Source organism: Heliangelus exortis, chromosome 3 (assembly GCF_036169615.1).
Source record: "Heliangelus exortis chromosome 3, bHelExo1.hap1, whole genome shotgun sequence".
NCBI lineage: Eukaryota > Metazoa > Chordata > Aves > Apodiformes > Trochilidae > Heliangelus > Heliangelus exortis.
In genome coordinates this window covers 35,868,050-35,893,034 of record NC_092424.1, presented here as the reverse complement: position 1 = coordinate 35,893,034, position 24,985 = coordinate 35,868,050, and the positions used below count along the sequence as shown (strand labels likewise).

The 24,985-nt window shown below is 46.0% G+C and overlaps 1 protein-coding gene across 3 annotated transcripts in view; it reads left to right on the top strand.

Annotated features, from left to right (window-relative positions):
* Positions 1-2,143: 2,143 nt before the first annotated feature.
* Positions 2,144-24,985, top strand: part of SPRED2 (sprouty related EVH1 domain containing 2) — a 68,716-nt gene continuing 45,874 nt past the window's right edge. For 2 of the 3 annotated variants that reach the window (XM_071740201.1, XM_071740204.1), the window contains exon 1: positions 2,144-2,698. In XM_071740201.1, the coding sequence (XP_071596302.1) occupies positions 2,652-2,698 (47 nt within the window). In that variant the 5' untranslated portion in view covers positions 2,144-2,651. The remainder of the gene's footprint in view (positions 2,699-24,985) is intronic. The other variant, XM_071740202.1, reaches the window with a different exon arrangement.

The following is a 24,985-nucleotide window of genomic DNA, read 5'->3' as shown; positions in this document are numbered from 1 at the left end:
ATGGCCTTTTAATTACATTATTGCACCCCGGTTAACATGGCCATAACTCTCCCCTTATTCTGGTTCCTTAGTAGCCAACTGCTAAATTCCATGCTCCCCACTTCATGCACATCAATACTTCTGCTGACCACGAAAATTTTTGGCATGAAAGAGTTTAAGGATGTTGAATGTCTGTGCGATCTCAGCATTGTTTGGAGAAAATTAAAAAAGGCATAGGATGGGTGCAAGTGTGTCAAATCATTACATCTGGTCTTTTATGTAAAAAAAGCAGCTGAAGACGTTCTTGCCATTTCCTTGCCCCCAACTGCTTACTCCTGCCCTGACACTTCCTTTCACTTCCAGCTCAGCTTTGCCAAGATGTTTATCATGCCATTCTGCAAGCTGGATCCTTGAATAACTTTCCAAAAAAAAGAGGTATTGGGGGGTATTATTAGCTGGGACCATTTAGCCGATCCAGCAGTATAACTCCCCAACATTAGGTATGTCAAACTGTGTCAAAGGGGGTGTCAAACTGTGCTTTGCAGAGGAAAGAATGGGTGGGAAGGGGGTTGGGAGAGGCAGCATTGCCATTCAATTGTGCACGCCACAGGCTGTCAAGAGGAGGGAAGCAGGCTTGCACTCTTACACGTTATCTGATGTTATGGCTGATCCTCTAGCAATGACAAATGCGTTACTATAATGTTGGAATGCCACCAAAGCTGTGGATTTTGGTACCATCTCCAAAGGACATGCTGCTTCTCCCTGGGGGTAACCTCATAAAGAAGACCTTAAAGCTTTCAGCAGCTCTTGCCTTCAATGCATTACTAGCAGTCCACAGATTTTTCTCCAAGTTTCCACTTCTGTTCCTGAAAAGAAAATTTACAGCACTTAGAAACTGGAACCCAACAGAGCAGAAACAAGATTTCCACCCCAAAATCTGAATGCCCTGTCAAGAATAAATCCCATAGATTAGACTTGAAAGATAAATCCATAAGTGGCTTCCTTAGGAACTGCAGCTATACACATTGTGATTATCCCTACATAGAGAGAGCAGAGACAAGACATCTCCCTGCCTTCAATGGGAAACAGATGATGCAGCAGAGGAGCCTGAGGAGGCCACAAGGGCAGGGTGATGTGCTTGTGTGGGACAGACTGATTTCTTGTCTCAGGATTGCCCAGTCACTGAGGACCTGATGGGAGAAGCAAAACCAAAACTTGGAACTAGTTATGCAACTCAATGGGCCAAACTTTCAAGTTGGTTCTTGTCACCCCTTGCTCTGGGGACCAAGTAAGTTTCCAAGGGAAGAAGAAGGTGTCGTGGTGTATCTGTGGACACACTGCAAGCTGGGAGAGTGTTTATGGTTAAAGCCCTGTTCATTATAGGAAAAAAAAACCAAAACAAACCCCACAACATTTTAACTGACTTACCAAAAAAGCTGTGCAATGCTACCACCATGCCTGTGCTCCCCCATAGCATTGCTGAGCATGGCTCCAAGTGCTGATTTGAGCTATGGTAGAGAGCAAGATGAGGTGGGAAGAACACAAGGGTGGTGAGAAACCCAGAGGAGCCCCGTCACCCTGGGATATGTCCCTGTGGGGGCAACGCTGCTTCTCCCAGCTCTTTCTCTACCAGCAGGTCGTTAGCCCCCATCACTGCACACACTGTGCTGATCACCAACAGGAAAATTAATCCCTCCTAAGGGACCTTGGCAGCCTCAAGGACCTGCATCAAGCCAGGCTGGCCAGATTGGGTCGAACCAAACCAAACTTATCTGGGCTGGGTCGGGCTGAACTCAGCCCATGTGGACAAGGCCAGGCCGAAGCGAGCTAGGCCTGGCTGAGCTCAGGTGGGCGACATAGGGCTGAGCAGGGCCCGACGAAGTCAGGCTGCACAGGACTGAGCAGAGCTGGGTGAAGAGCGCCCGGTCGGTCGAGCAAGAGGAGGTGAGCCCGCAGTTGAGCCGGACCGAGCCGAGTGGCGGGCGGGGCGCGGGGGCTGCGGCGCGGGGGGCGGTGCCGGCGGGAGGAGGCGAGCGCGGCGGCGGCCGCACCCCGGGCGCTGCGCCGCGGGGGCTCGGTGGGCCGGGCCGGGGCGGGCCGCGCCGCCGCGGGGGAGGTGCCACTGGCAGGCGCGTCTCCTCCTTCCTAGCCGCCACCGCCGCGGCTCCCTCCCTCCCGCCCGCCCGAGTCCGGCGCTGCCCTGCCCGCTCCCGGCGGCCGTGGCCGCTCGGCAGCGCCGCCGCTTCCTGCCGGGGCTCCCCGCCTCCCTCCCCTCGCTCCGCCGCCATCCGCGGCGCCCCGCCATGGCGTGAGCGCGGCCATGGGGCTGGCCCGGCGCCGCCGCCTGCCCCCGGGCGCTGCGCTGCTCCCCCGGGCCCGGACCCCGCGCCGCCGTCGCCGCCGCCGCGCCCCTCCGCGCCTCCGCGGCGCGCTGACCGCCGCCTCTCCTCCGCCCCCGGCCGCCGCCGCCGCCCGGCGACGAGCGCGGCCGTAGTCCCCCCCCTCACCCCCCCACCTTCCACCCCTCATTCCCCCCCTCCCCGCAGCCGCCCGCGCTCCCGCGTCGTCGGGCCCGGCGCGGCCGCCAGCCCCGGCCCGCCGCGGCGCGGCCTCCCCCGCCATGTGAAGCGCAGGAAGATGCGGAGGCGCAGCCCGGCCGCCCGCGGCGAGGGATGAGCCTAGACGGGGAGAAGATGACCGAAGAAGCCTACCCTGACGAGTGAGTGGGGCCGGGAGCGGCGGGAGGGCCGGCGGGGGCTACCCTTTGTTGCCCCGGCGGGGGGTGGTGCGATCCCTCACCTTTAGCCCCCGCTTTCCCCTCAGGACATACAGACAGACCCCAGGTGGACAGAGGGACACGGACACGCGCGTACGTGTGCGCGCTGGCCGCCCGCGCATCCGCCATTTCGCGCTCCCCCCCGGGCCGCGCTCATTTGCATACCGCCTTTTCATTCATAAAAACCCCCGGGAGGCGCGGGGAGGCCGGGGTGCGGGATGGGGGGAGGGGGAGTGGGACACGACCCTCCCTGGACACCCCTCCACCGCCACCTCTGTTCCCCCGGTTAGGGAAGGGGGGGGGGGAAGGGGGTAGGTCGGGGCTCCCGGTGGGGGCGGCCTGCGGTGGAGGCTGGAGGAGGAGATGGGTGGGAGGCAGTGCAGCGGTGCGCTCCCCTTCCCCGTATCCCCGGGGTTTGGGGAGGGGGGGAAATCGGGAAGCGCGGGGGGGCGACGGGGGACGTCGCGGATCCCCGCCCCGGCCGCCGCCGTTTTGTGAATAGGAGGGCGGCCGCCGCCGCCGTCACATGACGCCGCATTCATAAACCCGGTCACCGGCGGCCTTCCCATTCACCGCCACCCCCTATGCCCCCCCCACCCCCGTCTGGGGGGGCTGCGGGTGCCTGCTGCACCCTCCCGCTGCCCCCCCATCAACTCGGCAACATTTCCCCAACCTCCCCACAAATAAACCTTCCGAGAGGCCCCACCAAGGCTTTCAAAATGCCTGACGGGGTTCTTTTTCCCCACCACCCCCTTTTTTTTCTTCTTCTTTTTTTTAATGAAATCTTTTCTTCTCCGAAATAAAACTTAAAAGGTACTGCAGCGCAATTTTAGCAAAGGCTTCTTGCAAGCTGCGCTGGCCCAAACGTTGTTCCTGGCTATCTCTTTCTGGGTATTGACAGTCAAGAAAAAATGACTCACTTGCATGCAGGGCTGGTTTCGTGCCAAGCGCCATAGGATGCGCCGCGTTTTAAAATGACTTCTCTCAGGGCTTATAAAGCGGCGTCAAAATTGTGCAACCTTTTCGGCTTGGTTTTTGGAATCTTGAAAAAAAAAAAAAAAAAAATCGACGGCATGTGGTGCCCTTATACCTTCATAGCATCAAACTTATTTTAAGGTGATTTAGTGAAGAAATGTGTGCGGTGAGGGAAATGGCTTCTGCCTGCAACGTGTGTGTTAAGAGGAATTGTTATTTTGGCACTTCTTAATGAAGAGACTATAAATACATGTTTATATGTAGCTTCTGAAATTGTGGTTATTTTGAAGTTGGTATGGTTCCTACACACACACATACACACGCAAAAAAAGCTGAGTTTCTCTCTTGCAGATTGCCATGATCTAGCAGGCTGGAAACATGTGGCTAACTCATTTCCAATAAAAGCCCGCTGGTTCTTGGTTGAGAGTTTTTTTGTTTAATTTCTCAAATTGGACAAGAGGAGGAGAAGTGGGTCCTTGTGGCTTGTTTCTGAGAGCAGAGAGGCAAACCTAACCTGATTCAGTGGACAAAAGCTGTTGCTCACTAACCTTCATCTTGTGGGAAGTCTTTGCTCCCAATGTGTTTTCCTGCAGGGCTTGGTGTGGAGGTGTGTGTGGGTGTAAAACAGTGAGTGTTTGGCTCTGATGGTTGTTGGTTTTTTTCATTAATTGTAGGCTGCAGTTTGTTTTGGAGCAAATTCTTCCTCCACGTGCTGCCATGCCGAGGGAGATTTCAGCTAAGGTATTTCATCTGTGTCCTACCTGGGCTGGGGGGATAGGCCCTTGGATCATGCCACTGCTTCTGGGGCCACCAGCCATCCCAGCGGTGTTGTGCTTTGGTCCCCAAGAGATGGGGAGCACTGGTGGCCAGAAGGAGCTGGTACCCAGCCCACTGCCCAGGCCAGCATTAGCTGTTCTCTTGGCAGCTGGATGCGTTGGCTTTCAGGATGAGTGATGCAGCATGGTCCTCAGCCCCGTGCACATCCCAAGCAGCTGCTCTGGAGGCTGCGGTTGGGCTTGTCCCAGTTTTGTCTGGGCCTTTGCCTTGCAGGGCACAGTAAGGTGTTTTAGGTAAGCCATGGTTTCCTCCATAAGCTCCTCACTTCCAGCCTTGCATTGATTGATGGCGTCGCTGAAGCTGGTGACTCATGGGTTGTTTTTCATTTCGGTGGTGGGTGAAGTGATTTAATTTTTTATTTTTTTTTTCCCCCAATATATATGGTGTTAAAGAAATAAGGACAGGCTCCTCCTGATAAGTTTTCTCAAGCTGTCAGAACAATGGTAGTATAGCGTGCTATTTGCCCTAGATATCTGGCTTTAATTTGCATAGCTATTCTCATTTCACTGAGTGCACTGTGAGCAAATGTTAACAGCCAGATTACAAAAAAAAAGAAAAAAAGACTGCTGTCAGGGTGCATTCTAAAATAACTTCAAGTAAATAAGAGGACTTTTTTCCCCCTCATTTTTGTTTTTTTTTTCAAAATTCTTTGAGAACAGCTCAATGTGATTTTTAGTTTTGAAACAATTTATAAAACCGAGGAGGGAAAAAATAGGGCTTAGGATGCTGGAAACTCATTGGTCCCTTCATGACTGCACCATTTCAGATCGATACTTAGAGGTCAATTTGTCATTGCAAAGTGAGCGCCTCTTTCTGCATCTCAGCCTTTATTTCTGCTTCCCTCCTTCATCCCCCCCCCCCCCGCCTGCCTCCATCACCACTGCACTTCTCCTTTGCAGGTGTCAGGAGGGGGGGGGAAGTGGAGATGCCCAGTGATAAATCAGAGACACGAAGCTGCTGAAGTGATGGGAGAGTTTTGGGCAGTGTTGCCCACACCTGGGTGAGGAGGGGCAGCTTCCTGACCCTCTCCACAGCTGCCAGCTCCTGGGGTGGGCTCCTGGCATTTTTCCACTTCATCCTCCTACTTAGAAACTGCATCCTTAAAGCGATTCGGTTACGCCCGGAGGCTGCCGCCTTGCTCGTTCCAATGCACGGTTTCCAAGAAAGTCACAGGAAGTAATTAAATGGAAAAGGTCAGAGAACGAGGAAGTGTTGGTCCACAGCCTTTTGCTGTTTGGGATGGAGCCGCAACGCCTGCCCCAGCCAGGCAGTGGCTGTGTCCCCGGGGTGTCCCGGCCGCTTGGTGAACATGTGCTTGATTTATTCCAGCGAGCCTGGAGCCAAGTGTTTGCAAGTGGGACGGGTCCTGCAGAGGTTTTTAACGAGCTGGATTAAGTGGGATATGTCTCGGGTGGTACACGGGGTTGCTGTAGTGTTGTCTGGGATGCCAAAATGCAGCTTGAGGCTTTGGGGTGATGCATTTTTCCCAGTCCAGGGAGAGAAAATTAAACTTGACTCGCGCTCAATAGTCCTTTCGCGGGTCCCAAAATCCCTCTTCCCTCCATTGCTGAGCAGGGACCAGCGGTGGTTGCTCTGAATGGTGAGTGTATCAATATTGCAGTTTGACCTTTCCACCAAAAAAACCCCACTTTTTTTCTGTCTCCATTTTCACCACACTTTTGCCCAATACCAATGATTTTTCTGGCGGTGTCATAAGCCTCTCATTCAGCTAAATTTTTCTGCTGCAAGCTTAAGCTGGGGAATAAGGCATGGGACATGCTCTGTGTCATGACATTATTGCTCATAAATAGGACAGGAAATGAAGGATTGCCAAAATATAACTGTTTACTTCTTGGCTTGAAAACACGCCTGTTTAAAATATGACATGTAAGTAGCTGCCTTGTTCAGTTACTGGGAGAAGTTGCTGTTTACAAGAGAATAATAGCTCTGTGGGATGAAGGATGGAAAAAAAGGGATTTACCCTTTCTACTTCTGTCCTGGAATTGCCTTGGAAAGGAGCTATATGTGGAAGATATATGGAGAGGGTGTTTGGTCACACAGCTGGAAGGGAGGTCTGTGGGAAGAAGGTTGCCACAAGTAGGATGGAGCTGGACTTTGATTTCTTGGCATGTTAGTCTGCACTACAGCAACCAGCAGCCCTTGGATAACCCCAGTTCTGTACTGAAGAGAAAAAAAATGAAACAACCCAACTTTGGGCAAGAAAGTGAGGTTTTTTAGCACAGCTCCTCTCAGCAAGAAGTATGGTGGGCTGGTGCTAGTGGATGGTATCTGAATGTGGCAGCTGCTGCGCCAGCGACGGAAGTATCTTTGACCTGCTTTTCCAGCCTGTTTTTTCATCTCACTGGGGCACACCCTCAAGCATGGATTAAAAGGTAGGCTTTATCTGCCTATTTAATTAAATCCCAAGGCTGTAAACAAAAGAACGTTGTGCAGCGAGGCTCGCTCTTAACGTGGACTCAGTTCACTGGTAGCTGGATTTAAACCACAAAATTGTTTCCTGTTGGTCATCGTACCACAGGGAAATGATGGTAATTGTCCTCCCTTCTGGACCAGGATGGAAAACAGGACCTGAGGACTGAGAGACAACTTAACTATTGGTTGCAATCCTTTCTTACAGTCTGCCGTGCTTGAGGAATGGGTAAACTTAATTTCCTTTTCTCCTGCAGAATATCAATAAATGATAGTTTGGAGGTACTAAACTTGAGAGGGAAGTACTTGGAAAGTTTGAATACCAAAGTTGTGCAGGTGGTCTGCTGCATTCTGACACAAGTAGGGTTGTATGTTGATCCATAAATGGCAGAAGTCAAGATCTGCTGGCTTGCTGGCAGAGGTGCACCTCTCTCTCTGCTGTTCATACCAGCTTTGCCTGTAGGAACTACTCCCTTCAACAGATTTATTGAAAAATGTGTTTTGGTTTATTTTCCTTTTTTTTTCCTCTCCTTTTTTTATAACAGTAGAGGATAATCCTTCTTACAAGAAACGTGCAGGAGTGAAGAGGGCGCAGAGATTAATAAAACCAAAAGTACAGCTGTGCAGACAATGTTTTTGATATATGCCCTTTTTCCTAGAAGTGGAACACTTGATTTTTGGTGGACTTACACTTTCTGAAGCAGAGCAGAAATTTAAAAAGAAATAAAATATAAAAGGTCAGTTGACTGAAAAAGGCACAAATAGACTATGGAGTTGATTGACAGCAAATACAAACTGCAGCAGTCTCTGTTTCTGTGGAGTACAGTAAGCAAGTGAGAGGCTGTAAATCCCTGCACTGGTTAGAGAGGTATTCTCCACACCTGCCAGCAAGGAGAGTGGTGCAGCATCTCTCAGCACCTTGCTTGAACTGACCTTCTCTCCCCATCTTGGACATGGGTAAATTCAGCTGATGGTTTCTAGTGCTCCTTTTTTTCTTTTTCTTTCTTTTCCTACATATTGATTTTTCTGCCAAGATTTTCTGAGTTTTCTTCCTTTCCTACCTATATCCACTCTCTTCCCTTGTCAAATTTCCTTTAATCACTTATTCTTCTGGTTCTTCCTCAGTGCTGGAAACCTGACCCTCTGAAGCTGCAGAGAAATGCATCTAAGCTACACCAGTTGCCCTCTCCATGCCTTCCCTTTGCACCTTCTGGTTTTGCATCAACTTTTCTGAGCAAAGGTTGAGTGCCTGTGTAGATTCTCATGCTGGGTTTCCTCACGTGGCAAGGCTGTCTGTCTGCTGTTCCTCTCTAGTTGGCAAACTGAGGGTGCCGGGATGCAGAAGCACATCTGGAGCATGGGAACAAGCCCTACTAATGCAGCAAGAATAGCAAAGCAATGCCCAAATGCTGATCTTCTGCCTGTTGGCACCAGCAGATATGGGCATTTTACCATACTGATGTGACCATTGGTGTTGGTACCCATGGATATCACAGTGATGCTGTTGACCTCTTTTCCTAGTCCAGCTCAATGTCAGCCAAATGTTGGGTGGGCAGAGGAAGATCATCTTTAAATCCAAGAGTATGTCTTAACTCCATCTCATTACTTTCTCTTCTGTGGCAAAGTCACTGGTGGTTCTTCCCTCCCCTCTGCTCTACTCATTGCATCCAGGGAAGTGAGCTTGCTTGGCTGGCTTTCCAGCATGAGAACCATGGCTTTGTCTCCATCTGAGGCTGGAGCAGTTCTGTGCTGAGCCAATGTGGGGCTGTTCCCTCCTTCAGCTGCGTTTCAGCATTTTTCCTGCCTGCTTTCTCCTCTTCGCGTCTTGTTTTGTGCTCTTTTGTTTCCTTTCCCCTATGCTCTTGGGGCCTGTTTTTTTTTTTTATTATTATTTTTTGCCTCTTACGTGTTTTATTTCTGCTCTTTCATTTGTCCCTCTGGTCTGGAAGCAGGACTTCTGCCACTGCCACAACTCCTGCTGGGAACGAAACCCATCTGGCAATATTTTCTCCCTGCCATCAGGGTAAGGTGGTCTCCCCCAGTGTGTACCTGATGTAGCCACTGGAGTGACACACCATATACTTCATGCAGTAGAAGTAGATGCTTCACTTTTAAAGTAATCTGTGTTTTATCAAAAGCAGCATTACAAAATACACTTTATCAAGGTTGTTACAGACCTTTCTGCCAGCAGCTGGCAGGTTCTACCTGTTGCAGTAGGTCTAAGTGAGATTTAACCCAAATTATTATTTTGGTCTCCAGTCTGCTTGTTCTTAGGCTCTTTGAATAACTTTCTTCTTTGACTTTCTTTGCTTGCAACTCACACTTCAAGGGCTGTGTTTGGTTTTGTTGTTTTGTTTTGTTTTGGGTTTTTTCTCCTCCCCTTTGTTCTCAACTCCTACTGTCTGCTGTAATCTCTGCTGTAATCAGAGGAGAGATCTTGAGTCTATCAGCTGAGCCCCTATGGCTGATGGCTGTTGCAGCTAGGAAGGAAACTGACAGGTGTGGGCATGAGAGGTTACAGGGCTTTCTAAAAAAATTACTTAATTTCCTTGTCTGTGGTGGTGTCAAAAGTGAGATTGTAGAGTTGCCCACCTGCAGAAAGTACTTGAGCCTTGACAGTGGTGCTTAGCATGGAGAAAAGTGTTCTGTGGCCTGAAGAATACTGTGGTGTTGGAACTTGTTCCTTGCTAGATACGGTGCTTTTTGTCCAAGGTGCTACAGAAACTAGGGAAAATGAAAGCAGAAAATAGTGTCTTTATTGAACTACCTAAACAATAAATGTTGGGGTTTTTTTGTGCATATATTAAGTGGCCTTTCAAAGGTAACTGTAGGACTTGTGTACATCTCTCTAGGAACAAAAGTGTCTTTTCTTGAATGCAATCCCCTCACACCTTCACCCCTGGTTTTAGTAGGGAAGTCGAGTTGGTGGCTGTTAGACCTCTGCTGTTGCTGTTTGTGAGGCTCCCACTGATGGTTCTGGGAGACGTGTTGTAAAACCTGATAGTGTCTTTTGATCTAGCTTATGGGAAACATCTCTCTGCTTGCAAGGACCTGTGCTGCCGTGCAAGGACAGGAGTGTGTTCTGCACATGCACTTAAGTCCTGAGGAGGTCTGGAAACGCTTAGATGATTGGTTTTTTTAATTGCATTATGCACATGTCCTGTTTGGATAGTCCCATTACTTCATTTATTGCTAGTTAAATGTGGGTCTGAAGATTAGGCAGCTTCCCTCCCTGTGCTGTGCATTAAAATGTTAAGCATTGCTTGCCTGTTTGGTGAGTAGTTAGGAGCAGGATTAGATTCCTTTGTGATAGCTGAAATGCATTGAAGGTGTTTGCACAGCAGTCAGTTTCAAAATGCTGTGGGAAATCAAGGAGCTTCTTCCCTAAACACTGGAGCCTGTTGTAGCACCACCGTCTTGCCTACCAGCTCCTTCCTCGTCCTCCCCTTTGCCTGCGGAAAGACAAGGTTTTTTAAATGATGTGGTTTTATAGGAATGAAGTCCATGCTTAGGATTAGTTGATGCCACTAGTAGTAATTAGCACCTGAGCTAAAACACATTTCTGTAATAGTTCTTTTTTTCTTTTTGAGTCTCTAGACTACATTTCTTGTTTATTAATTCACATACTGGTGGTGAAAATAATTTTTTGGCAGGGAGGATGGACAGACTGACAGGGCATGAGGTGAAAGCAAGCTCTTCCATAGCCATGGGTATATATGTTTTTAGGTGAGTGGTTTCCTCTCACCTAAGAGCAACATTTTTCTGCAGCTGAAATTGCTCCTCACCTGTATCACCTTAAGCATCCCCATGGTGAGGGGGATGCTGCCCAAGAAGATGCCCATCATGCTTGTCCTCCCTTCTGTCATGCGCTTGCACTTGCTGAAAGCCAAGAGCTCAGCTCACCTCTGCTGGCTCCATTTCTTACGCTGACATGTCCAAACACCCCTGCTTGGGTTGTTCAGTGCTTGGAAGGCTGGTTGGCTGTTTACGTGGTTTAAGAAGTGGAAAGGTATGCCCCCAAGCTGATATAAGGTTACTAATGCTTCAAGTTGCAGCATATAGAGAAGCGTGTGCTTTGCCTTGAGTTGGGGTGAGATAAAGTGAGGTTGAGGAGGGGTTGGGGTATAATTGGGTTCATGGCCCAGTAGGGAGCATCAGTCCCGGTGGCTTGACACCACTCCTACCCTGCAGCCCTTCACCCCACCTCTGGGCTGTGGTGCCAGGAGGATACAACTGGGATGGGTTTTTGTGGGGTCTTTGAACCTTGGAAGATCTCTGAGGGCTGAGCAGTATCTAGGTGTTAATATTGGAGAGCTCCTCTCTTTTTTTTTTTTTCCAGAAATCAAAAGGGGTGCTGTGAAGGGCTGCTGGAAGGCATCAGCAGAGCTGGCATGTAGAGTCAGCCACTGCTGCAGGGCTTCTGGGTCTAGGGTTGCAGGTTATTTACAGACACTTTGGTTCTTAAAAATTACATAGAGATCTGAAAGTATCAGCCAGGCTAATTGAAAGCATGCTCAGTTTTTTCAGCTGCTGAACTTAGTTTTTTTGTTTAATAGCACCATTCCTGTAACACTTGGACCTTTGCATCCCTCCATCGTTTGTCTGGACTGCATGGGTGGGACTGCAAGGACAGAAGTCCAGTGGTGCAATGGGGAGCTGAATGCCTAATTTTACTTTTGTTGCCAAATGCAGTGCATCCTGGTGGTGCCAGCAAGAAGAGAAGTTCACCCTCCTCTGCTTGACAGAAGAGCAGAAAAGCTGCATGGAAGAGCACATTTAACGTTGCTGAAAGCAGGAGCTAGACCTGCCTTCTACCATCTTCTCCACAGTTTTGGCAATACAGCTGCCTTATTTGATCACATTTCCTAAACCCCAAAACGCACGATTCCTTGGCATTGATTTTTTAAATTTTTTTAAGCTTTGTTTTAAATTTTGACTTTTATTAACATCCCCACTGCTTCAGTGGGGGTGGAGAGCCAGAGTATAGTCATCCTTGTTAAACTGCAGCGTAAATCCCTTTATTTCAAAGCTTGTTGCACTCTATGTATTTAAAGCGTGTATTACAGAAAAGCCACCGATACTTCAGTGGACTGTGCATGTGCATTTTTAAAAAAATACTGGTGAAATGACAGCAAAAAACTTTATTGTTGGAGATTTATAGTGCTGCCAACATAATTCATCCTTGACTGAAACTTGGCATGAGAGGTATCAAGCTGGTTGCAGCTTGTCATTTCTTTATATGTTGTTACTGTGTGTCTGTAATTTGGTGGCTGTAAAGATAGCAAGGTTAGAAAATGGTATAGAGTTTTGTAAAAGAGTAATTGCCATACTTGCATTGCTTGGATGACCTTGTGCTTTTAAAAAGGCAGCTGATGTTTAGTTGAGCTGGATGAAAAACCTAGTGCAGAGCTTGCTTTCTGCATTTAAAAGCAAGAATAAAAGTCTGCACTACAATTAAACTACTAGAGCTGCTTAAGAGAAAAAAAATCCTGTGGTTTTTTTCCTTTTTTCTCTGCAAGTATTTAGCAGTGCAGTATTGTAATACTGCATGAAAGCCCAAATGTTGAATGGCTTAAAAGTTATTAAATAACGCTGAAGATGAGCTTCTGCTTTTTGTCCAAAGGAAGTTAAATGTTGAGTTAGCTAGCTTGGTTAAAAGCAATATCTGAAACAGTGAAGAGAGAGTGATAGCAGAGAGGGAGAAAGGGGACTCAGTGCATTCATTGCATGTTGTATAGACAAGGATAACATGCAGATTTTTCTAGGAAAAAAACACATCAAGAAGAACTGTAATTTTCCTGGACTTGAAGCTTGGTGCTTCTAAGCTGCATGACATCTCTCAAAGCATCAGCAGCTTCTGTACTCCAAAGGCTTTGGGTATAAATCCTCTGGACAGCAGGCTGGTGTGGAGGGGAGCTGGAGACGTACGTAGAGCTCTCTCTCACAAATGCAGTCAGGAAGTTCTAGAAATACCCTTTATAAACACTGCATCCTACAGGAAGAACCTTAAAGCCCAAATAAACCATTTCCCCTCATGCCTATGTATACAGAAACTCTTTGGAAGATCTTATCTAGTCAGCAATGTGCCTTTTTACAGTAGCTCCTGAAGCAAATTATGATAAATATCAACTTTTTTTTTTTTTAATCTGTTCATCCTGTCTGTCTGTTTTTATCAATTATTTAAAAGTCTCTGTCTCCCCTGCCCTTATGCAGAAGATGTAAAACTCCTCATGTCATTTTGTCTGAATAAGTGATAATTTTTTGTTAAAGTGGAGGTTGGTGGGGGTGAACATAGAATCATAGAATTTTCAGGGTTGGAAGGGACCTTTAAGGTCATCCAGTTCCAACCCCCCTGCCACAGGCAGGGACATCTCCCACTAGATCAGGTTGCTCCAAGCGCCATCCAGCCTGGCCTTAAAAACTTCCATGGGGCTTCCACCACCTCTCTGGGCAACCTGTTCTAGTGTCTCACCACCCTCATGGTGAAGAACTTCTTCCTAACTTCCAATCTAAATCTACCCTCCTAGTTTGATTCCATTCTCCCTAGTCCTATCACTATCTGACATCCTAAAAAGTCCCTCACCACCTTTCTTGTAGGCCCCCTTCAGATACTGGGAAGGTACAGTAAGGTCTCCTCAGAGCCTTCTCCTCTCCAAACTGAATAACCCCAACTCTCTCAGTCTGTCCTCATAGGAGAGGTGCTCCAGCCCTCTGATCATCCTCGTGGCCCTTCTCTGGACACACTCCAGCACATTCATATCTTGTAAGAGGGGCTCCAGAAATGGATGCAGAACTCCAGCTGGGGTCTCACAAGAGCAGTGTAGAGGGGGAGCATCACTTCCCTCGACCTGCTGGCCACAATTCTCGTGATGAAGCCAAGGATCCCATTGGCTTTCTGGCCTGCAAGTGTACCCTGAGCAGAGGCAGAATGAGGGTGGGTGATTTTGTCTATTTGACTTGATGTGTGCATGTGGGGTTGGGGATCCTCCCCCACCCAAAAGTTGTTTTTACATGTGTGTAGTTTGTGTAGAAATTATTACCAGACAGCAGATAAAGGGGAGGTAGAAACAGGCTTATTTTAATGCCTTGGATTGAACTCCAAAGGAGTTTGTTGGCCCTGGAATTGCCATGGTTGTGTTGCATGATGCTGTCCTGGACAATGTTCAAATACACGTGCTTGTGGTGCAGTGATGTTTTTGCCCAGCTTCTTTTGCACGTAAAAAATCTTCTTGCTTCTCTCCAAGTTTTATTATTAGGCCCCAGAAATGCTTGTATACCCAGAGGACAAGATCTAGCTGCGGTCTTCTGCTTTTTGGGTGTGAAGCTAGCAGTTGGTGTGCCTGCTTGACCTCAGCCGTGCCAGTCCTCCCCCAGCAAGCTGTTAAGAGCCTTTTGAAATCACAGCCTATGAATGAAAAAAATTACAGCCTAATGAGGTCTGCCACCAACCACTCATTTTGTTTGGTTCTGCATGCATGCTGTTAAATAAGATCCCTGAAATAATTTCCAGGGCCTGCAGAAAAGTGTCCACACACACAGACACACACACAGACACACACACAGACACACACACACACACTCACTCTCCAATCCCCACACACCTCAAACCCCATATGCAACAAAAAAGATCGTTTCCTAAAGTTTGCAGCTGCATGGATTATTTTAGAAATGGTGATCAGAAAGTTCTATGAGTTGGAATGCAAAATTCCTACCTGAGGCGTTTTTCTCTTGGATGTGCTTTGGCTATGGAGTGTTGCCTGTACCTTTATATTTTCTTGTTCAGGAAGCTATTAGGTGAAGAGTAAACAGGGTTAATTTGTTGATATAACTTGCTGTTCCGCAAAAAAGTCATTAATACTGTTTCTAGTGGCCTTATTGCTGGTGAGGGTGTTTGGGTAGGCTTTTTTTCCCCTCCTTCCCTTTACTATATCTCGAAGGAAGTGTGGGCTACCTTTATCAGAGTATTAGTGGAATAGCTTTCCCAGCCTTTCATTGGGTTGAATAAAATAAACACTCCTCCTTATGAGAAGGAAGGGATAAGGAAAGAAGGGTGTTTTTTTGTACGTTTCTCCTTTTACCTTTCAAAAAGAAAATACATAAACTTCCGAAGTTGGTGCCATCTAACTTGTGATTGTAGGAGTTGAGAGTCAGAGGCTTAATTTGCTTTCTCAGTGCTGACTTAGCATGAACAAAGGCAAATGGCAGTGAGCAGGAGAGCAGTCTTGCTGCTATGGTTTTGCCTCTGTTGGACAAAACGTACTCTGAGTTCTGCAGTGATTCAAATGATAAAATCATGAGGTGCTTTTGTAAATGGGGTTGTCTTGGATTACAAACCTATGTTGGTTTGGAGTAAGGTGGTTCAGAGGAAAATGTGTCCTATGTTCCAGCACTTGAGTTTTGAGATTGCACAAGCACATACCTTTTGTGCAGCTCTGTATCAAAGAAAAAGCAGTTAAATACTACTAGACTACTTCCCTCTTCTCCTTCCTCATTGAAGCAGCAAGAAGAGGAATAATTTTTCACAAGACCATTTATCAGGTTGTGGTTCTGCACGGGTCTGGTATGCTTCTGAGAATACTTGACTGCAAGTAGTACTTCCCTGTATGTATTTTAAGAAGGAAAAAGTTACTAAAATATACATACCAAAAGATATCTATATATTAAGTACTCTTTTATTTCTGCACTTGGAGTCTGAATAGTTGGGGCCTGAATAGTAGAGGCAAGGCTAGAAATTAAAAAAATCCCCAGTTGGGCCTTCCTCCAGATGATCATCCACCTTGAATCACCAGTTCTGAGTCCTGGCTGCCTACTCATGGTATGGCCATGGTGCCACCTTTGTCAGGCAGGAAATCAATCCCTGCCTGGTAGGCAAGAGTAGAAAAATTCATCTGACTCACAAGGAGCTTCTGGATCTGTTGTTGCTGACCAGTTATCTGGGCAGCAGTTGGAGACAACATGTAACATCTGCTGTTTGTTGCAATTAAAGCTATAAAGAAGTTGCACAGTGGACTTGCAAGGAATATACTGCTGCTGGTGGTTGCAGGGAATGTGATTGTGTCTGGGAGACATCTCTTCCAATGGTTAAAGTTAGGGGGCCTTCAACTGTGAGCTGAGCATCAAAGATCTTTCATATCCTCTCATCTTCTTATGAATGCAACAGTCCAAATATTAGGGTGCATTAAAAAATACCTGATAAACAGCTACCAATGATGCTTTTGAGTATGGTTAGTACTGGATTTTTTTGCAGTGTATATGGAAGCTAACATCCTCGCACATAATGAGAGCGGTGTGGAGAGAAGGAATGGGATGTATGACAGGGAAATTTCTTGACTTAATTGGTGATGGCTCTGCAGGAAAAGTGCTAATGCTTCTTGTACTGATGTATTCCAGTTTGTGGTTTTTTAAACTGCCATGATGTGGACCTTGGGCAGTTGGGTCACCACTTCCTACAATGAAGGGGCATGAGAAGGTGGTGGCTGTATTTTCCTTAGACCAGCAGAAGCGAATCTTCTTTGTGTCTGCAGCCAGTGTCTTCTCTTGTCAGATGGTGTGTGTCTTCTTTGGCTTATCATTCAGAGATTTATTTATTAGCAGGTACAGAGCAACTGGCTTTTTTCTCACCCGTTAAGCTTCTAAGCCTAACATCATGCCTTGCTTTCTGGCAGATTCTGGCAGAGCATGGGTGCCCAGCAGCATGGCAGGGGAGCAGGGGATGGTCTTTTGACCTCCTCAGCCCTGGCATTCAAGCATGTGTGTTGTATGTTCATCCTCCACGCCTTGCTTGCTTGATGTCACCCAGGTGGATGATGCCAATGCAGCTTCAGGTAACTGCAGAGCTACCGTGACAGCAGTTGTATGCATTTGCTTGGCAGCACTGAGATGCTGTGATGTTTGCAAAGGAAAACCCAATTCTGCTTTCTTCCATGAAGTGGTGGGGAGCACAAGGTCCTACCAGGTCCCTGTTTGGAAAATAGCCTACAAGAGAGGGATGCTTTGGCTTTTGCAAGTTTTAATTGGAAGTGTGTCCCAACAACTAATAGCCAACTGGTCTTCTAAGTGGATGTTTCCTTAGGTGGATGGAATAAATGCTCAGCCCCTTTCCTCTACTTTTGCGTATGACTTTTTCCAGCAAGAAACTTCTTCTGCTCCCTGAACTTCTGAGTAAAACCAGGTCCCCAGGACAGAAGAGGGAAACTCCTTGAGAGCGCTCTTCGGTGTCGAAACGCGCCGGATAAAAGCACGTTTGTACATTTTGTTACGCGAAGGAATTCCTGGCCGTACCCAGCCTTAAGTAAATAGCCAGGGAGAGGCGACTGAAGCATGACGGGCTGGTTGTGGTTGGTGTGGAAGTCCACAGTGCAAAGCAAATGATAAAGGGAGCTGTGCCGTGTGTTACAGAAGTGCTGTTGTGTTAGGAGAAACCTGCCCAATGCCTAAAGCTGTGCTCGGGGTCTTATGCAGCAAGTACAGAAAATGCAGAAAGGTTCTCCTCAATCCGTAGGTAAATTTTCCTGTCACGTCGTGTGTCTCAAGACACTTGAAAATGGTAAGTTTGTATTAATTGAAAAGAAGTAATCACACTGGGGCGTTTTGCTGATTTCATGTTTAGCTTCAAATTCTGGATAGGAAAAAAACCTCTAAGTTAAAAATGGTTTTCTAGGAGATGCATAACATAAGGCCCAGAAAGGTCCAACTTATAGATTGCCTGAGCTGCCCTTGCAGCTCCTTCGGTTGGTTGAGATGGCAGAAAACCAAGCAGGGTTTTCCTTGGATGGCCCCCATAGGAATGTGCCTGGTTGAGCCACCTGATTTTGGGCATCTCTTGCTGTATAATTCATAAAGGGGGTTTAGAAACTCCTTTGACAGCAAAGGTAAATTTTTAAAACCTGGAGGAAAGTTCAGACTGGAGAGAGGGGAAAATGTGACTCGTTGGAAGGTGCTGCATTTCAGGAAAGGTTAACTTTGCTGTGCAAGAGTTTCTTCATTGAATAAAAGAAGGTAAAAGGGTTATGCCTGTTGACAACTTGTGCACGTTCTTGATATTTTATATTTAACTTCTGAAAGCTGTGGACCTTGCATATGGGGAAGGAAATACCTAAAAGGCTTAATTCAAGTCTCTGTATATTAATTTTATTTTGGAACAACAAATTTAGGAACTTTTTTGCAGGAATGTGGCTAGGTAATTCATGATCTAGTTAAAATATTAAATATACTAACCTCTTTGTGGCTTAAGAAAGATATTTACTTCTGTATGTGGTAACTTCTCTCTGCAGTATAGACTTAATTTTGTCAAGAGTGCCTTGTTGTAAAGGTCAGAAGAGGGTTACCATTTTCCGTTCAATCAAGTATGTGCAGACAAATGTGGAAAAAGTCTCTCTGAGATTGGTCATTGTGGTTTTTCCATACAAAAACATAAAACAACCTGGCATGGGGAAATGTAAGCATGCAAGAAACCTCTATAGAAGAAGGTATTTCCCCTGTGTTTGATTTCCAAAATGTAGCTTCAAGATACGCTCTGCTTCCTGACCATGGCCAGAAGCCTCTGTGGGGCCACACCATCACTCGTGTTGGCTCAAGGGTGAAGTTTGTGATGGTTTCTCTCAACGTGTCTGTCCATATGGTGGCTTCAGGGCTTTTGCACCTTCAGAAGTTGTGCAGTCTCTTCCCATGTTGGGTTAGCACAGCTCCTTTGGCTTATGTTGTGTATGGCTGTAGCTCTAGTGTTGTGAACACTTCTTGCCATTTAGTGCTCCTTCTGCATTATAGAACATGGGTAAGTTAGTCCAGCAGTGTCTTGGAGCCAGGATTGTGGTAGAGTGGATTTTTATTTTATATTTCTTTAACCAGGCAGTGTGGTGAATGTGTTCTCTCTTTTTGCTAAAATTAAAACTTTTCCCCACCCTCGGACTTCCACCACACAAGGCATGAGAGGCATACAGGGCACACTGTAGGTTGGTGTGATGTTTCCATTGACTATTGAAGTCTTCAGCCCGGGATATGACCTAATTAAATTTGAAGAGTGCTCTTGCCCCAGGTGAATAGAAAGCCTGCCCAAACAAGCACTGGGACCCAAAGCAAGAATTACTGTGTAGCACCCAAAAAGCTTAGTTTTAGCCTTACATATAGAAATAGGATGTAGCACCATCAGCAGCCCAGGGATGCAGGTTGTTGTGTTGCCAACTGCTAGCAGGTTAAAGTTATTAAGATCGGCTATGACTGCTCCTAAAACCCATCTGTGCCCATTTCAGAGCAGCATTTCAGGGCAGCAGAGGAGGAGCCACTTCTCACAATGCCACTTGCTTGGCAGAAGGTCACTAGGAAGTCCTGGGCACTACGCAGGGGTTGGGATTTTGGCGTAATCCCTATAGCATCCTCCATACAGCTGGTCATCATAGGCATGATGGGAGTCCCCAGACTTCCCTGTTGCTGCCTTGGTTGGTGGGAGAATCCACAGTGCCATGGAAACTTTTAAAGCTTCTTGATTTTGTTTTAATTGCTATTTTTTATTTTGTTTCCTGATGTCATTGGCGTGCATCTCTGACTTGCTGAAGTACCCACAGGCATTAAACACCAGTTGATCTAATGGATAATGCAAAAACATCCCATTCACCCAGGGCTTTGCAAAGCCAAGAAACCGTAAGACATCCCAGAAGAGATGTCCAACCCTTTTATCATCAGCTGGTTTACAACTGTCCTCTTGCACCACGTGCTCTGTAACAAGGGCTGCCAAAGCTTGGAAGGCTGCTTCAGACAAGGCATCCATCATTTTAGTGTGCTTTGTTTGTTTCTTCAATAGTACTTTTACATGCTTTGAAGAAAGGGATTGGAAAAGCCAATCTCTGACTTCTGAAAGTGTCTCTTGGGTATTGGCAGATGAAGAAAAACAGACTGTGGTATTTTGCTAGTTGTCTCACACCTGACGAACTGCCTTCGTGGCAGAAGTAAAAGGTAATTTTTGTGGAAATAATTGTCCATTTTTTTTCATAGGTCATCCTTTCATCTCCCTCTAGAGCACAGAAAGGGTGGACCCAGAATATTTGGGTGTCAGTTCAGGGTTGAAATGGCATTTCTGGCTGACATTTCAGAGTGTGAAGCACAGGGAACCTTGGCGAGTGCTGTACACGGGTGCAGCTTCTCACTGCTGCCTCAAATGCTTAATTAGCCAGAGAGCGTGAACTTTAACAGTGCTCTTGGTAGTGATTTCCTGGAAGCCAGCACTTAAGGGCTCTGTCTGCCACTGTTGTTATTTCAATTTCTGCTTGTAATTGATGGGAGTTGTTTAATTACCGATGCCATTGGTTAACGTGAGGAGCTACAAACTCTGTCAGGCAAAAACCCTGGAACACTGACACGTGGGAGACAAAAACAAAAAAATAGAAAAGAGAAACATCTGGTCTGCTTGCCTCTGCAGTGATTCGGCAGGATTTTAATGTAAGTAATGACCTGAAAAGGGAATGTGAATTGGCATAAGGCAGGTACCCACTAGCTAGCCTGGCTTTTGAGCCTTTACTTGTCATCAAGGAGCATGTTGGTGTGCTCTGTGCCACTCTGGCAGCATCACTGTTCCTCTAGACAGGAATATTTGTGTGAACAGAAATTTTAAAATTGTTTCCAAGTCTGAACGTTGGTTCTCTGATTTTAATGCAGTTTAACTGCCTATAGTGTTGGTATAGTCAGTCACTCCCCTGGTTGATACATACAAAACCAGAAACACATAGCTGGGTATATTCTGGGTCAGGCAGATAGCAAATGCATAATATTTGATACAATATATAGATATTTATATATTCATACAAATGTAGCATGCAGTAAGCATACAAATAGCATCTAGGTCTTCACTGCAGTTGTGGTAGAGGTCAGATCCAAGTGGAAAGCTCCACTTGGATTGATTGTATTGCAGTTGCTTTTTTTATATCTATGTAATTTTCGCCACATAGTTAAGTAACATCTGCTAATGTAGAAAGGCAATTCAAAGGGATTTCTTCCATTGGACAAAAATAATGCGACTATATATGGTACTAAAGAGCAAAGTGACAAGAATGTATTAGAAGTATAAATATTTAAACTCTTTTTCAGATTAAGTTAAACTTAGTTTCTGTACTGATGGCTTTCCATGCTCTGAGAATTCTGCAGGCAAGATGTGAGATTAATTCAGCTCTCAGGGTGTCATTCAGTATGTGTGCATAGAATTATTTGCAGTGGGAACTATCTAAATTTCTTCCAGGCTTTTGCAAGAAGAAGGTGGAGAAGTTACTTAAAAAAGTTTCTGAATGAAGGAAAATTGATGTGGTGTCTCATTCCCTCTTCTCCTCACCTCCTTTAGTAGCAGAAGACCTGCCTTGGCAGCCTCAGCAGTGCTCACTTAAGTAAGATAACTTATGTATAAGGCATGAATCACAAGATGTTTGAAATGGAAGAAAAGGTTAGTGCCTCTGGACAAAATGGTTGTATTGATTCAGCTTAGGTGACTTGCAACTGTCCAAAAATGTTGTGCCAGCAAGTGACTGCAGAAGTGACGTTTGGCCTCAGCACATCCCAACCACATCCTTGGGAGGGACTGTAATTCATGCTGGTGGTAGTTTTATTTTCATTTGAAAAAAAAAAACAAGGCAAGAGAGTCGAGGACAGCTTTTCTTGATAATTCCTGTTTGAGGCAAACTCCTTAATTTCCAATAAGTACTGCCTTGATATCAAATATTACAGTAAATATACTGAAATACATGTCTGGAGGGAGCACTTTCATCCTGTGGTTGTGGGAAGGAAACGCAACAGCAAAATAACTTGATTTATTGTTATCACCTACAGAAAAAATGAACACACAGTGACAGACCTTTCAGTGACTTGCAATGACTTTAAATGAGGTGAAAACCAAATAACAATGTTGGCTAGGGAGGCAGCTAATCCGTAATGTGCAGGATGGCCTCCCTGGGCTGACAGCTCTGGGGACCTGGATGAGGAAACTCTCTGCAGCTGCTTTTGTATAGAGAATAGTGTGACCTACAGATGGAGGCTTTTGTGGTATCTTAAGCTCCAGAAAAACAAATATTCCCTCAAAATAACATAAAAAAAAATAAACTTCCACTTCTTCCTGTTTTTATAGTTTGCTTATTTCCTCAGTGTCATGGTTTTGTCTCCGGTACTGTAGATTATTAATCTTCAGAGGATCAGGACCTTCATAGAAGTATTTCCTGTACATGTTTATCTGTCTCTTTAACAAATTAGTATCTACTTGTTCTCTTCTGAATTTTCCTGCAAATAATTGGAACTCTCTCTTAGTAATAAGGGGTTTTGCTAGGAAAAATATCTAGATTAATTAGTGCTGGGGGTTAAAGTACCTTTTGTATGACTTAGTCAATGGCATCCTTTAGGACATCTGCAAGCAGCCCCAAATTCCAGAGGTCACTGTCTTTGTGTTGGTTTTGGCACAGGATTGTTACAGCTAAACTTCACGTATTTAATTGTAAGTGCATCTTGACATCTTCTGTCCAAGGGTTACCTAGACTCCTGTAAGAGGGATGGTGCTACATCTCGACCTTGTTTAGAGACAGCCATGAAATTCCACCTTATTTATTATCAAGGTGAGCATTTGCTGTTACTCAGCCAAAGGAATGGACGTTTTCTACCACCCAACTCATGTTGCCTTGTTACAGTGGAATGGAGGCAATCCGTTCAGCCACTGTGCTAGTAACTTTTGTTACTTTTATCTAACGTCTGCTCATTTTTTAAATACACGCATTGATACGTGCTTTTAAATACATGTGTCCTAAAATGAGCAGGCATGTGGGTGGTGGATGGGGATTCAACTCCCAAGTTCTCTGTGGACTCCTTACAGCCTGAGCATATCTGGACAGGCTGAAGCGAGGATGTGGTTTCTCCTTTCTACCTCAAAATTGATGGTATGCATCATCTATGCATTTCTGAGGGAGAGCACTGGATTGGGATGAGTAGCTGGCTTTCCACCTCAGCTTTCTATTTTGGGTGGAGTGGGCTCTGTTACATTGCCAGTAACTGAACACTCACGGTTGGCACCACCTTGAGTTTCCACAGTGCACAAAGTATTGCATCAATATACAGAACATCTTCATATCCTTGACCTGGTAGGGCTGTCCCCATGGTGGCGAAAGCATGAGTTGGTTGGGCTCCTGCCTCATCACAGTGCTATAAATAATAAAAAGCATTCCCTGGATGAAGAAGCAGCTTTTGCAGGTCCTTCAAGGCGCAACCTTTTGACTTGGCCCTTGCTCCACCTTGCAAGTTAATATTGGAAATAGCACTTGATCAGACTCAAAGGCTTGGGGGGGGGGTGTTGTTTTGTTTGGTGGTTAGGTTGTTGGGTTTTGGGGTTTTTTGTGGTGTTTGTTGTGTTTTGTTTTTTTTTCCAGACAATTTGACAATTTCTCATCTCCCACCACAGTGTGAATTGTTTTGCAAAGCTCATATTCAACTTGCTTTTGGGCAACGTGTGCATTTTCTTTCCCGTCACGCGCTGAAACGCATTGCTGTTTTCTCTGAATATTAATTTCTGTCAAGACAACAAGGCCTTGCAGGGCAGTCTTGGCACGTCACGCTTCCGCTGCTTGTCTGGGAGCCAGAACATCCTTCTGAAGTGCTGGGTGTGGAGCTCCCATCTCTCTGCACAATGCAGGGAGACCCATCTTCAGGCCAAGGGTCTGTCTTTCCGTCTTTCCGCTTGCTCCAATATACTAATGGGTGTAGTGCCACAGGCAGGTAAATCCTAAGCAAGGAAGCCAGATGCGTGTCATATAACTGGATGAATCAGAATTATTGAGGCTGGAAAAGACCTCTGAGATCATCAAGTCCAACCTATGACTTAACACCACCACATCGGTTAGATCATGGTGCTAAGTGCCACATCCAGCGTTTCCTTAAACACCTCCAGGGATGGACAGTGACTCCACCACTTCCCTGGGCAGTCCATTCCAATGCCTGATCACCCTCTCCGTGAGGAAGTGCTTCCTGCTATCCATCCTGAACCTCCCCTGGCGCAGCTTCGGGCCATGCCCTCTCATCCTGTCACTGTTTGCCTGGGAGAAGAGCCCGACCCGCACCTTACCTTACTACAGCCTCCCTTGAGGTAGTTGTAGAGAGTGAAAAGGTCCCCCCTGAGTCTCCTTCAGGCTAAATGACCTCAGCTGCCTCAGCCTCTCCTTAAAAGACTTTCCTCATAGTCCCTTCACAGCCTCCTTGCTCTCCTCTGGACCTGCTCCAGCACCTCAATATCTTTCTTGAAGTGAGGGACCCAGAGCTGTACACAGTACTCAAAACTGCCTTAAGGAAAAAGATAACCAACTTCACAGATGGGGCGCTGAAGGTTAAATGTGCACCTCCTGTCCATTTTGTGTCCCTGGTAAAAAGGAATTGAAACCAAAGTGAAATCTGAGTTTAAGGGGTTGAAAAATAATAATAATAATAATTAAAAAAAGCTGTATCGAGATAAACGCTTGTGGTGCCATTATCATCTGCTGAACGTGCTTAAAGTGGTTGTAACAGCTGGAGACAGTGAAAAACAAATGGGAAGTGGGAAAAAACCCCAAAATCAGTGTTTATCTTCTTCCCTTCTAGATATTACCTTAATAATTTATTGAGTGTGGGCAAGGCATAGGCTTTATCTAAAGATGAGTGGTAAATATTTTCTTTTTGCAGATATTCAGCAAGAAGATAATGTTGCTTTTCTTCAGTATTCATTTTTTTTTAAATGTTCTTTGACTTGCATAAACTGTTCATAGCTACTTTTTAAGCTTAGCAGGTTTTTTGGTCTTGTATGGGCCATTGATGTTCTCATATTCTGTAATTGCACTCCAAAGATTTGAGCTACCAGCTCATGCTGAGTGCACCAAAATCCTCGATGGGAACAGGATGAGAACCTCCTTTGCTATTTATGCTTGCAAAGGAAACACCATGGGAGGCTTCAGTCACCTTCAGATATGCCAGAGGACACTGACTGTTCCTAGGTGGATGTACTTAAAA